The following is a 13,106-nucleotide window of genomic DNA, read 5'->3' on the forward strand; positions in this document are numbered from 1 at the left end:
GTTCGAAAGCTCGCGGCTTTGCTGTGTAACGGTCGGATCTGGAGACTGGATTCCACTGGACTACTGTACTGCACTACTGGTACTGGAGGGAAAGTAGCAACGGCTACGAGACACGAGCAGTCACGGTGGTTCAGGACTTCATGTGTTTCTTTAATGTGTTTTCCTTTTAAATTTAGACGTCATAAAGGCAGAAATTTCACAAGAGTGATAGATTTGTTTGAAATAATTATATTGGTAATCGTGTACATTGCTATAGACTTCATGCTCAATAGGAAAAAAAAGGAGTAAATGAAATAAATCTAGGGTCTCACTTGTTAGTATCACGCCAACCAACGTATTGATGAAAAATAATAATTTATGGTTGAAAGTTTATGTTTGTGTTCAAATCGATTCAAACATCAATGCTATAAATAAACTATGATAAAAAAATACCAAACCAATTCCAAAATTAAATTTTAAAATTTATTCTTTTGATTGCAACAAATAGTGTTTTATGCCAAAATATGAGTCCCATATTTATAGGCTGTTTAGAAGTTACAATAGGTGAAAATACAAACTTCTTATTATGAATTCACAGGAAAATGAGTAATTCATAGTACATGAAATCCAGAGTAAAATTGCAAGTCTTCAAACAACATCCGTTTCATATTATAAGACTTTTTGGCATTGTCTAGATTCATATGTGTGCTAATAAATCTAGACACATATATAAAACATATACATTGATATATGGATGATTATAGATAAACCTAGAAAGTCTTATAATATGAAACGGAGGAAGTATAACATGTAACTGGGAGGAAAAAAAAGGAACACCATTATTCTTTTGCTTCTGTTTATGCTTATAAGCCAAAATTAAAATTTTTAATATAAAATTTGGAGTTGTTTTGGGGGGTTTTTCCACTGAAATTTACTTTCCAACCTTAATTTTTAGAGACTAAAAATACGTATATAAAATTTTGTTCATAAATTAGCTTTCGTTTATAAATATATCATTACCCAGAGAGAAAATCAGGAGTACCATTTATGAGTAATGGTAATAAAAATGCATGGAACCGATTGCATTTTTCCCAGTGTCCAAGCTAGGAACGCAGTTCAGAGAGATTCTTTTTAAAGCTTTGAGCAGTTGAATTGTTCCTAACATTGAATTTGAACCTCAAATTTCCGTATTGAGATCACGAACACGTATAGCTTCACTCTCCGCTTTCAGGTTCCAGACGCGCACCATCCTACCCGCTCGATTAAAAGCGGACGGTCGGATCAGCAGCTCTTCCACTCTCTCGCCCTGTTCTCCTCCCCACTAACCCTTCTCCTCCCGTACCCCTCCGGAAGGCGATCCATGGCGGCGGCGGCGGGTTGGCTCCGGCGAGCGGCGGCGGCCGCGGTGGCGCCTCGCCTGCCTTCCGGACTACCTCTCCTACCTGCAACCCCTGCAGCTCCTTTGAACGAGGCCCAGTCGCTGGTGTTTCCAGGCATAGGCGCCGCCGTCGGCGGCGGCATGGAGCTCATGGCCGTCCCCAAGAAGAAGGTATCTTAGCTTCCCGCCCCATTTTATCTCTGGTTTGGTATTTTAACTGCATAGTCATGGTCTGGTCGTGGCCATCTTGGTCGATGCTGCGTTATGGTGCACTGTGTACAGTGGAATGCACTCTAGGTGTTCATCGGATTGCCTGGTGCATAGAAAAGTGCGACCTATCGAAATGTATTAAGGGTGGAACACCGAGGGATTTTTTTAGATTTTTTTTGTTCAATTGCTTGGTAGGATAATGATATATAGTGTTTTGTGTTTGAAGTAATTCCAGTTGGAAAATTGAGTGCGAGGTATGGTCTATTTGTTTAAGCTTTCAAATGTGGAAAACGATATTTAGTTTTCATGAAATTCAGTTCCACTTTAAATCTTTTAACTGTGTGCATCTCATGGTGTTAGAGGCAAGTGTTTGTTCTTTCATTGTCAATAATCTTTTAACTGTACACTGTACGATGTTGCCAAGATTAATTGCAGGTTTTAACTTTTGGTTGTAATAAGAAATCTGCCAAGTTGTTTGTTATTTGAGTGGACTTGATAGACAAATCAATACATGTTTAACTCACCAAATGTGATAAATCAGGAAAGCAGAAATGAAGATAACAGAGTATAAATTGTCATTGTCGCACTTAATATTTGAGCATAAGTTATCTGTGTATGTAAGTAGCGATGACCTTGGGGTGACGTCTAACTACTAGCATAATTACTTTTGAATATGTATTTGTTCTGTATAAGTATGTGCTTCATCTCATTGTCTCAAACACCTCTGTTGCAGTTTTGAGATTTGAGCATGTTATTTGTTTGTTTCATGTTTGTTGCCTCTTGTGTTTTGCTTTGTTGGTCATGATGGTTGACATCATCATCCTTTTGCATTGCAGGTGTCAAAATACAAGAAGGGTTTGAGGAATGGACCAAAAGTGTTGAAGCCTGTTCCAGTGATTGTCCGTTGCAGGTACATTTGAAGCTAAATAAGGAGTTCTTGTTAGTTTTTCCTGATTTGTTCTGCCCTTGCTATGTCTAAAGTAGATACTAAGTAAGTCGTCCTTGTGGTAGTAAATTTCTTTTTTTTTTTCTTTTTGCTATGCAACAGCATAATTGATTCTGATTGTTTTACTACTCATGTGGATAAATTATATTTATGACTGTTTAGATGTTAAACTGTAAAGTGCTATGCTCTTAGGTTAGCGATACCCCCACTCTTTACAATACAATACTAGTACGAGTAGCAACAAACTTAGTACTCCATCTGTTTTGACGCTGTATGACTTTCTGGTGTTGCCTAGACCCATAGGGATGCTAATAAATATAGACATATATACAAATTGGATACATTCCTCAATGGATCATATATATAAATTGGATACATTCATCAATGGATGAATCTAGGCAAGACCGCAAGACTAGAAAGTCTTACGATATGAAATAGAGCTAGTAGGTTTTAATTAAGCCCAAAAGTGCATGCACCTTCCAGAATCCAGTTCTTAAGTAAACATGCTATGTGATCTTGGAATTACACATGCTGAAAAACGACATTTTTGCAGATGACTCAGAAACTGCCTGTCTCATCTGAGTTTTCAGATTTGCACCCGTAACTCCATGCTTATAACTTATATGAGTCATTCGAGCTGTCTATGCTTCGCCTTTGTGTAGTTTATGTTTCATGCAATTCTTTACATTATTCTGGAGCACTTCTCCAATGTTGTGACACAGAGAATGTTTCATCCTTTGAACACTAGAGCTGCACATCACAGTTGTGGTATGTCGCCAAGGTAATAACCGGGGTATCTTTTTGTGACTATCAGGTGTTGTGGCCGAGTGAAACTGCCCCACTTCTACTGCTGCAGCGGAGAAAGAGGGAACCCCGGTGACTCGAGCTCATAAAATTGTTCAGCTAGCTTCTCCCCAGTTCGGTCTGAACATCAAGCTACGTCTGAACTCTGAACATCATAGCACCATAAACGTTGTCGGATCTCATTCTATGTTTGGTTTCTGTTCTATTTGCAAGGTTTTAAATCAATGTACGCTTAGACCCCAGTTTGATTGTGAAAATCCCCTGTCAAAACTCAATGCTACGGTTGACATGAATGGATGCATCAGGCTTCGTTCTTGTCAGCTATTTGGCTGAGATATTCCGCGAGAGCTTGACAAAAACTTTCCATACAGTTCTGAAAAAGTTAAATAAATATATTTGTCAATATTACAATAATTAATACTCAATTAATCGTGCTCTAATGTCTGGTCACGTTTTGCATGCGTCTCAACCGTTACTCCATCTCAAATGTAGATAAGAAAAGGTCTTATCTTCCACTTATGAGTCAAAACTTAAATTTGGTGTTAGTTTTAAGGTTATTTTATTATAGTTTATTTTTTAAAAAATGCTTTTAAATCATTAAAAATACGTTTATAAAAGTTTTACCCACAAGTTACCTTTTAATCATCAATAAGCATAAGATAAAACTTTTAATAGTCAATAAGCACAAGACAAACAGCAAAGAAACGAGACCACAAAATGTATGTGCGTGGTGAGTAGAAACAAATGTGCTGCGTTCACCGGCGTGAAAGATGAAAGGGAGAGATGCCGGTACGAGATCCGGATGCTCATTTTCGGTGCGCGGCACAGGCCAGGCCAGCTACACGGTGGACTGCACGGCGAACGCCCGGGGGTTAGGTAGACGACGAAACCGCGGTCGTTGGCTCGCCTCAGCCGCCACCAACCAACCAAAAAAAAAACCCCAATTCGCTGGGCCGAGGGCGAGGAAACGGCTGCGATTTCTGTGGCCCGGCTGGTGCAGCCGCAGCGAGCAGATAACGCGAAGGCGAAGCGGAGCCAGATCCTCCTCCTCCCCTCAGCACGCGACGCAATAGCCGCCACCGCTTCACCAAATCGCCCAGCCATCGCCAACCCAACCAAAACCTGCCTGCGAGATACATAGGAGTACATACACACCAGATGGCGTCGCCGTCGTCGTCGCTGTGCTCCACCTTCGCCTCGCCGCGGGCCGCCTTCCTCGGTGGCGGCCGCCGCCTCGCCTTCTCCTCGCCAAGGTAGGTGCCCCCCCCCCCCTTTTCTTCCCTTACGTGTGAAGCTTCCGGTTCCGGCGTTGCGGTTGCGGTCGACCGGACCTGAACACCGGCGTGCCGAATCCGATTGGGTGAACTGTGCCGTTGCTCCCCGAGTCCCCCGTCGCACACGCCGGTGAAGGTAGAGATCCTTGCGAGCTCTCGCTTAGCATAGCAGTACGTGGACCTGATTGGTCTGGCTGGGGCTCCGGGTGCTCCCGCATTAGGCAAAACTCCATCCCTCAACACCGAATAGCATTTTGGAGTGAAGCCTTTTTTGGGTCATGACCTTTGAGCTGCGGCACAGTCTCAAGGAGGGGGCTTGCACTGCTGCTGTTTATTCGCCTTGCCCTTAAGCTTCACCAGTTGCCTTGTGTTGGGGAGTTCATCAGGACGCCAGCCATGACATGTTTAGAACCGTTGTATATGCTCGATTTCACTTTTACTGTTGTTCTGAATGCCTCTGATGCTATATGTATTCGATGTTTATAAGTGATGAATGGTCTATATGCTATATTGCCTACTCATGATAAGAATTGACCTCAAAATTCAGAAGGTATAAATGTTGGTTAGATCACATGTTGAGGACTTCACTGTCTTAGTATCTTGTTAAGTGCTGTGATCTGAAGGTTACCATTCTGTTTTGCCTTGATGCTTTGTAGGAAAGCATTCCAAGTCAGGGCATCATCCAGGGTTGACAAGTTCTCAAAGAATGACATCATTGTGTCCCCTTCCATTCTTTCCGCGAACTTTTCCAAGCTTGGTGAGCAGGTCTGTATATATTCTAGCTTCTATCAAATTGCATAGCATTGCGATGATTTGTGCACTATATATTGGGAATATGTGTAGTAGGATCATTTAGGCTACTATATATTGGAATAATAGATCGATATCATGAGACAAAGAATAGATTGATGATGCATTATTTGAATAATATTACTAGGTAAAAGCTGTGGAGGTGGCAGGATGTGACTGGATTCATGTTGATGTCATGGATGGACGTTTTGTGCCAAATATCACGATTGGACCTTTGGTTGTTGATGCCCTCCGTCCAGTCACTGATCTTCCGTTGGATGTGCATCTGGTACTTCTTAAGAAGCCTTACTGAATTTTTAGGTATTTATCTGCTATAATTTTGCTCCCTTTGACCTGTGCTGAATGTGGCAATTTGTTATGTTATTTATTGTAGATGATTGTGGAACCTGAGCAGCGAGTTCCAGATTTTATCAAAGCAGGTGCTGATATTGTTAGTGTTCACTGTGAACAATCATCAACCATCCATCTACACCGAACAGTCAATCAGGTAAAGCTTGGCATCTTTTACCAGTTAATATTTTGGATAACATATTTGGATTTGAATAACTTCTACTTCCTTTGGAGTTTGTGTAAATAGGTGGGCATTCTTTTTCTGCCATGTGCGTGGATGCACGCCCGTGTCTAGTTGTGCTTTAGTAGCATGAATGATTTCAGTCAAATTCACAATTTCACTTTGTTTTCGGTCATTCATGAATTAGCATACAACCGTGGATTTCTCTCCAAATTTAGTGTTTTATCTTATCTGAGATTTACTGTTATCTGGCTAAGAGGAAGTTGGACTGTAACTAGTCTTCGATCAAAGGGGCATACTATAATTTAGGACTACTTGCTATACCAAACATTTTCCTGGATCATTTTTATACTAGACATCATGATTATCATTTGCCCCCTTCAACTAACTATTAGCAGCAATTTTCTAGATAAATAGATAACTCACATGACATAGTGATTAGGGCTGCAATAAATTTGTCTCTTACCTGTCTAATAATGCTAGTTGAACTTGATATATATTCACTTTTGGTAGTAATTGCATCTTAATGTCAAGGACAGAATCTGCAAATGACTTATTGGTTTCACTTTTTTTCAGATTAAAAGTCTAGGAGCAAAGGCTGGAGTTGTTCTGAATCCTGCAACCCCGCTCACTGCGATAGATTATGTACTTGATGGTAAGCCTATTCTCGCTCCATATTTGTAGTGCTTTGACATGTGTGTAAGATTTGGAAAATCTATTGATGTTAGCATACCAAGTTTGAATTATCAACTCTTTCATGTCCAAACTCTACCTAGTAGTCCTGTGAATTATGTTTTGCTGATAACTATTATTTTCAATGCACGATTCGGAAAATAGTTGCTAAGTGCGATGTGCGATGTGTTGATGCTGGAAGAAGCACATGATCTGTTTAGATTATGTCTGGTTTTGTGAATCAGACATAGCATTCCTGTTATTCAACTAACATTTCTTTAGTTTATCAATAGCACAACACACATATGTTACTTTTTCTGTTTTTCATGATTGCCTTCTGAGATGACTTCAGTCTTCACAACTGACAAGCTACTACATTTGCCTGTGCAGTTGTTGATCTAGTATTGATTATGTCGGTGAATCCTGGGTTTGGTGGGCAGAGCTTTATTGAAAGCCAAGTAAAGAAGATTGCAGAGTTGAGAAGATTATGTGCAGAGAAGGTATATCCTCATTTCCTTCGTGTATTCTCACTTTGCTGGGGATGATTGTTTGGCTTTTTTATGGAAAAAGTCAAATGATATATTTGCAAACAACAAACAATTTGTGAATATAACTTTTATATACATATTCTTGACGATCTAAGAGCCAAGGCTGGAAAATAAACTTCGGTGAAAAAACTCTAAAATCAATTTTAAATTTAAGGTTAAAAGTTTAAATTTTGGCTTATAAGCATAAGCAGAAGTGAAAAGATGTGGGTGCTGATGTTCTAAGCGTGCATTTATTTATTTATTTATTTTAATAGGGAGTAAACCCTTGGATTGAGGTTGATGGTGGAGTTGGTCCGAAAAATGCCTACAAGGTATAGTATATTACTAGTATTAAATATCTATACAGGTGCAGAACAATTTTGGACTATAATGCTGGTTCACCTGAGTATTAATTTCATGTTTCACTGAATAACAGGTCATCGAAGCTGGAGCTAACGCCATTGTTGCTGGTTCTGCTGTTTTCGGGGCTCCAGACTATGCAGCAGGCATGGCTTCTTTTCAATGCATCCACATTCAATCTTCAAACAAGTTCTTAAATATGAATATCAGAAAACATAGGTTACTAACAGATGGTAAAGTGCTTATGCTGTTCCTCTTGCAATTTTGCAGCTATCAAAGGAATCAAGACCAGCCAAAAACCTGTGGCTGTAACAGCATGAGGAACTGGACCAAATATGCTGTATACGTGGTTTTTGTTTACTAATGCTGCGGTTTGTACAGATATCTGCCAAGCTGTACGTTATATTGGTGGGGAAACTGAAGGAAGAAAGAGAACTTGGAGGACGACCATTTTTCTCAGTGTCCACGGGGATGTATTATATATTCTCACCTCAGTGTCATGTGATACTACCGTGCTCACGGAATTGTTCATAATAAATATCGTTCTTTAGCAAATCCTATATATGTCACTGGCTTTTTCTACTAATTACTCCCTATAGGCTGCCTTCAGCGGCTGTGCTATTAACTGGCGCAGAAAATATTAACTGGCGCAGAAAATATGGTAATAGATTAGTACATGATTAATTAATTATTAACTATAGAAATTAGAAAAATAAATTAGTTTGAATTTTTAAAGCAACTTTTCTATAGAAAATTTTTATTAAAACACACTGTTTAGCAATTCGGGATACATGCGCTTGAAAAACGAAACGAAAGAATACGGGGATAAAGAAGAGAGGAAACGAACAGGGCCATAGTTCGATAATTCATGTTATTTTGAACCCTCCCAAACCTATTTTGATTGATTTTCTGTTATAGTATATACACACAATGAATAAATAAATAAAATACTACTTTTATTAAAGTATTTTTTTAAGGTTTATCTACACATGTTGTTCTATTGTCTTTAAGGTAAATTTTAAAGTTATTAATATTAAAGTTTTAAAATTTTAAGTTAAACATTATTCAAAACGATATAAATTATCAAACTAAAGGAAATACAATAGTTCATGTTTACATGAATAGTTTCTCCCTCTGTCTTAAAACTTTCTAATCTTGACTAGATTTATCAAATAATTATTGTATACATAATTTTTATATGTATTTAAATTTATTAGCATACATATGAATCTATATATGCAAAGTTAGAAAGTTTTACATCATGCAACAGGGAATATGTTTTAATAGAAAAAAAAACAGCAAAGGCCACAGTTATAATGAAAGAATAATAATGCAGTATAGAAATCTAGAATGATATCAATAGCCAAACTTGTATTCGAAAACGCCACTGTTTTTTGGTTGTTAAGTACTCTAAAAAACTAGTCTACGGATTGATAGCAATTAAATCCGTTTATTACGGTAGTCTCTCTCTCTCTCTCTCTCTCTCTCTCTCTCTTTTCATTTGGATGTGTTTTGAATCTTAGCAAGGCGGCCAGGGTGGTTTCTCATTTAGTTGTATCGCCTTGTAATCGACTGAGTGCAATATACTTCCATTATATAAAACAATGTGACATGTCCGACATTGGTAACCGAAATACTTTCATTACTCCTTGGTTGACAAAGCACAATGCATATATCGGAATGTGATAGTTGAACATACGGTAATACCACGGATGTTGAGTAAAAACAAACGCTGCTTGCGGTTTTGGCTATCATCATTAATTAATTAATCATCATGAACACAAACAGCAAGCCAACCCAATTTACATGCTTTAGGAGGGCATTCATATTCGGCATGTGAAAAATGAATGAATCAATCGCCAAAAGGAGAAAAAAAAAACTGACCTATACAACAGGAGATCAGTAAAAACGGGTTAAACGATGAAGATGGGCTCTGCCTGCTGAGCTGCTGGCTTCAGTCCACTGTACGTCACTACAATAACTTGGCTCGGTGAGGTTTCAACATGCAAGACTTGACGCTCACCTTACACTGATTGCATCCTTGGTTCCGCTGCAAAATCTTGAATTTGCTAGGCATTCGTGGGGGTTAGCATAAAAATAATCCTCTTCTTTCGGCTTATTTTCAAGTTTCTGCCGACAGGACGATTGAACTACACGATTTTTATGAGTTTCCTGGACAGAAGATGCAAAACTGTTCCAAGAGATTGTCTTATTGTTGTACAGATCTATAAGACCGACCAATTTCTGTCGGTCTAGTAGCACACTTTTCCGGAAACCCAGGAACCTGAAAAGTAACAAAAATCTAAGCCACGAGATATATCTGATGCGCAAAGACTTTTGACTGCACAATCAAATCATGCTGGAGAAGAAGCTTGATTTTCATAAATAGGAAAACTGGCTATATGTCCATACCTCCGGTGACCTTCAACAAGTTTTGCCATGTTACCATCATAAGTAGGAATGAAAATACCACTGGCTGTGGATACAATGAAGTCAAGTGCAGCCATCTGAGAAGAATGGTTTTGGAACTGTCGTAGAGCTTCCAAGTCTAGCAGCATCTCCTTTTTTACCTGAAAGATATTCAACACTGTTTATATAGTGAAGTGGCTAAACATTTAGACAACGAAGTGAAGTCCCAAAACATGCCAAGCAGTTTAGAAGACAAATAAGGAACATGCTTGTGCAGTGGAATTTATGGAAACTGTACTACAATTACTACCATTTACCACAACAAATGGAAAAGGCAATATGTTTGGTAGAATTTGACTGCAATATCACACTTACAAGTTTTGGAAATGCAGCTTGCAATGGTTCTAGTCTCTTTTCTCCCCCATAAATTTCACCAGCTGCGATGTATAAAAGAGTATCCTTCTGAAATCCCAGAGCTTTCAGAATAATAGATGTCTCCTCAGGTGTAAGTGGGCATAGTCCTTGCAGTCTCTTAGCTTGTGAATCAATTTCCTTTTCTCTCCACCATGGATAAGCATATCTAATTGATAGGAAAAATTAGCTTCTGTTGCTTATGGCTTATGTTTTTCTTACACAATCACTGATACACCTCTCTTAGACATAGAGGTGCAGTTATAAATAGTTTGCCAAACTCAACGCTCAAGAACAAGAGTAAGATAATATAGCACTTGACTAATTTGACAATATTGAGGATAACTGGGTGGTTTCATTTTCATGTCATTGAAATGAATCCACCATAAAAGGGTATACAATGCTAGGTATGGAAATGACAATTTAGTAGACTGAAAGTGATGTTTTACAAACCCAAAAAATCACAAGATAAATAAAATGATAATGTTACAGAGAATTGTTGAAAACCGACTGTTGCATAAAACAACTATGACATGAACATTAGCATTTTTAGACGAGTTAAGGAGGTATGGATATTCTTTCCCTTCTTGAATGGTCAACATTTACTACAAACATCATTAAACTATTACTCACCATTCTAAATAGATGTTGTTTAGATGGCGTGCAATTAATCGTATTTTTATGAATATGTGATAGAAAAAGTAATGATTAAGGGTGCATATTTGAATCATGCAGATGTCCTAAACAACACATAAGAACAAACAGAGGGAGTAACGGAGTATAGTATTTCCTCTTTTATGCAAGGCGCTACTTGGGTCAATATCCGAAAAGGCTACATTTTAGCATTTATAAAGTATATAAGAGTACACAAAAATAACATTTAACCTCATTCTTTTGAGCTCCTCAGCTTCTTCTTGAGAAAGACCATGATTACAACCAGAAAAGGCCAACATGTCCATCTCATATCGTAAATGCAAGGCCACAAATGATCCCTTGGCTTGAAGTTTCTGCACCAGTTTATTCCCCAAGGCCTCAATTTGAGGGGTGAACTTCAGTGCTTGGAAATTAACACGGCACCTAAGTAGTTGAAGCTGTGTACTGATACCATTGTTTGCTAATCGAGCATCTGTCTTGTTAAAATGGATGACACTATATTTGCTGAATAATGGTAAGATCTGCATAGATAAGATAGCATGAAGAGTATATGACATATGGTAAGCATGTGTTAATCCAGAATGCCAGATATATGTACAGACCTGATGCAAGTAATATTTTTCATCAGACCAGCTCACAGGTGACATGTTAAGTATACTGTTTGAATCCTCTGCACCAAATCTCTTCGGAAGCTGTTTAACAATGTGCACTTCATCTCTTAATGTGTCAATGAAATGTTTAACATCAAATATATCCCCAAAATTGCTGCAAAGTATTAAAAAATACCACATGTTTCAGAGATTAACATGGTAGGTCATGTCAGACCTATCCTACAAAATGAAAAATACCTTTGATCCGCCCAGAATGATCTCTTGTCTAGTTCTGGGACAACCATTGTAAGGTTTAGCAAGCGAGCAACTGCAACCATGTCACATATCTGGAATATGTGTTTTCACAATAACAGAAGTAGAAAAGTGAGGAAAAAATATAATACTGAACAGCTCAATTAACTCAAGTAAGCAAATAACAACTGACCTCTGATCGCATCTGATTCAAACCTCCATTGCAAGAGATCTTCAGATAACCATTGCTCTTGTAGATTCCTAAAAAAAATAAAATTCAAGATAAAACTGCTATGCTCAAGTAATGATTGATGCTACATCGTAAATAAACATCCCAACAAAAAAAAAGAGGATGCCAATCAGGAATTCAGCTGAATCATTTATCACAACTACTCCAAGCAGCAGCCTCTACAACTTCACTAACTTGGTATCAAGTTGGGGAAGGGCACGCAACAAATTCATCCTCACCCACACTAAAATCCAATACACTTCACAATATTTAGCTAATTTCTTGTCATTCCTACAGGCTGTCACCAAATCGACGCACATCAAAACTGAACAAAACTCAAATCAAACTCTGCGAAGAAACAACTAACAAAAAAATCACGGAGATCACGCACTTCGGGGCGGTAGCGCGGTAGGCGGAGGCGAGGGCCCCGCATCGCCGGCGAGGCCGAACATGACGAGGAGGCGGCCGACGGCGACGAGCTGCGCGACGAAGGCCCACAGCAGCACGGCGGCGCATCCCGCCAGGACCCAAACCCTAGGCCTCGACCTCGCCATCGCGCCTCCTACACCCACCGCATCCCCCTCCTCCTCCTCCGGATCCCGCCGGCATTGGCGGCCGCCTCGCCGCAGCCAAGCAGCTCCTCCCCCTCCCTCCTTGGTTCGAGAAGGTTCCAGGAGATTCCGGAGGAGGGTAGCCGCGGCTTAGGCTAGTGCCGTTGCGCGGTGAGTGTGTGCGCCGCCGTCGTTGTGTGTGTTGTGTGTTTTTGGGCCTTGGTTCCTTTTGGTTAAAAAGGATCTCTTTGTCTGTTGTCTCTGGGTACAAGAGGCAGTCTGTATTTTTAATTCATCTATAGTTAATTTATATAATATTTTTTTAAAATATTAATATATGGTTTTACATGTCATACATACATTTTGTTTTGAAGCCTATGTGTCGCTGGCTATAAATTAGTAACCAACTCTTTTTTTTTCTCTCCTCTCTCTTATCTTTTTAAAATATGTTTATGTTTATAGTTGGCTTATATTATGCTATTGTAACTGCTCTAACATCGATTATCCTCCTACGGTTTAAGCCTAGTGGTAGTCAGGAT

General features: G+C 39.1%; 3 protein-coding genes across 3 annotated transcripts; 2 read left to right on the forward strand and 1 right to left on the reverse strand.

The window, feature by feature from the left end:
• The first annotated feature begins 1,270 nt into the window (after positions 1-1,270).
• LOC102722748 lies at positions 1,271-3,731 on the forward strand. Its single transcript, XM_006649401.3, has 3 exons — positions 1,271-1,528; positions 2,404-2,477; positions 3,328-3,731. Exons 1-3 carry the CDS (start codon positions 1,340-1,342, stop codon positions 3,404-3,406), a joined length of 342 nt encoding a protein of 113 aa, XP_006649464.3. The 5' UTR covers positions 1,271-1,339; the 3' UTR covers positions 3,407-3,731.
• A 571-nt stretch (positions 3,732-4,302) lies between these two features.
• On the forward strand, positions 4,303-8,026 carry LOC102723028 (ribulose-phosphate 3-epimerase, chloroplastic). The gene is made up of 9 exons (XM_006649402.2): positions 4,303-4,570; positions 5,248-5,356; positions 5,529-5,669; positions 5,775-5,888; positions 6,489-6,567; positions 6,975-7,084; positions 7,387-7,443; positions 7,548-7,617; positions 7,742-8,026. The coding sequence occupies exons 1-9, from the start codon at positions 4,476-4,478 to the stop codon at positions 7,789-7,791; spliced, it is 825 nt and encodes a 274-aa protein (XP_006649465.1). The 5' UTR covers positions 4,303-4,475; the 3' UTR covers positions 7,792-8,026.
• A 1,081-nt stretch (positions 8,027-9,107) lies between these two features.
• LOC102699479 (rhamnogalacturonan I rhamnosyltransferase 1) lies at positions 9,108-12,782 on the reverse strand. Its single transcript, XM_006649403.3, has 8 exons — positions 12,408-12,782; positions 11,981-12,048; positions 11,794-11,882; positions 11,548-11,710; positions 11,177-11,466; positions 10,256-10,460; positions 9,884-10,041; positions 9,108-9,755 (listed from the first exon to the last, which is right to left on the reverse strand). The coding sequence occupies exons 1-8, from the start codon at positions 12,568-12,570 to the stop codon at positions 9,491-9,493; spliced, it is 1,401 nt and encodes a 466-aa protein (XP_006649466.1). The 5' UTR covers positions 12,571-12,782; the 3' UTR covers positions 9,108-9,490.
• Between the last annotated feature and the right edge of the window lie 324 nt (positions 12,783-13,106).

The sequence above is a fragment of the Oryza brachyantha genome, chromosome 3 (assembly GCF_000231095.2).
Source record: "Oryza brachyantha chromosome 3, ObraRS2, whole genome shotgun sequence".
In the NCBI taxonomy this organism is placed as follows: domain Eukaryota; kingdom Viridiplantae; phylum Streptophyta; class Magnoliopsida; order Poales; family Poaceae; genus Oryza; species Oryza brachyantha.

Bases quoted from the DNA above. Each gene is read 5' to 3' on its own strand.
- LOC102722748 (XM_006649401.3), top strand. From the start codon at position 1,340: ATGGCGGCGGCGGCGGGTTGGCTCCGGCGAGCGGCGGCGGCCGCGGTG. The intron at 1,529-2,403 runs GTATCTTAGCTT...TTTGCATTGCAG, and splicing joins TGGCCGTCCCCAAGAAGAAG to GTGTCAAAATACAAGAAGGG. The intron at 2,478-3,327 runs GTACATTTGAAG...TGTGACTATCAG, and splicing joins CCAGTGATTGTCCGTTGCAG to GTGTTGTGGCCGAGTGAAAC.
- LOC102699479 (XM_006649403.3), bottom strand. From the start codon at position 12,570: ATGGCGAGGTCGAGGCCTAGGGTTTGGGTCCTGGCGGGATGCGCCGCC. The intron at 11,711-11,793 runs GTATTTTTCATT...AATACTTTGCAG, and splicing joins TCATTCTGGGCGGATCAAAG to CAATTTTGGGGATATATTTG. The intron at 10,042-10,255 runs GTAAGTGTGATA...AATATCTTTCAG, and splicing joins AAGCTGCATTTCCAAAACTT to GTAAAAAAGGAGATGCTGCT.
- LOC102723028 (XM_006649402.2), top strand. From the start codon at position 4,476: ATGGCGTCGCCGTCGTCGTCGCTGTGCTCCACCTTCGCCTCGCCGCGG. The intron at 4,571-5,247 runs GTAGGTGCCCCC...GATGCTTTGTAG, and splicing joins CTCGCCTTCTCCTCGCCAAG to GAAAGCATTCCAAGTCAGGG. The intron at 5,670-5,774 runs GTACTTCTTAAG...TATTTATTGTAG, and splicing joins TTCCGTTGGATGTGCATCTG to ATGATTGTGGAACCTGAGCA.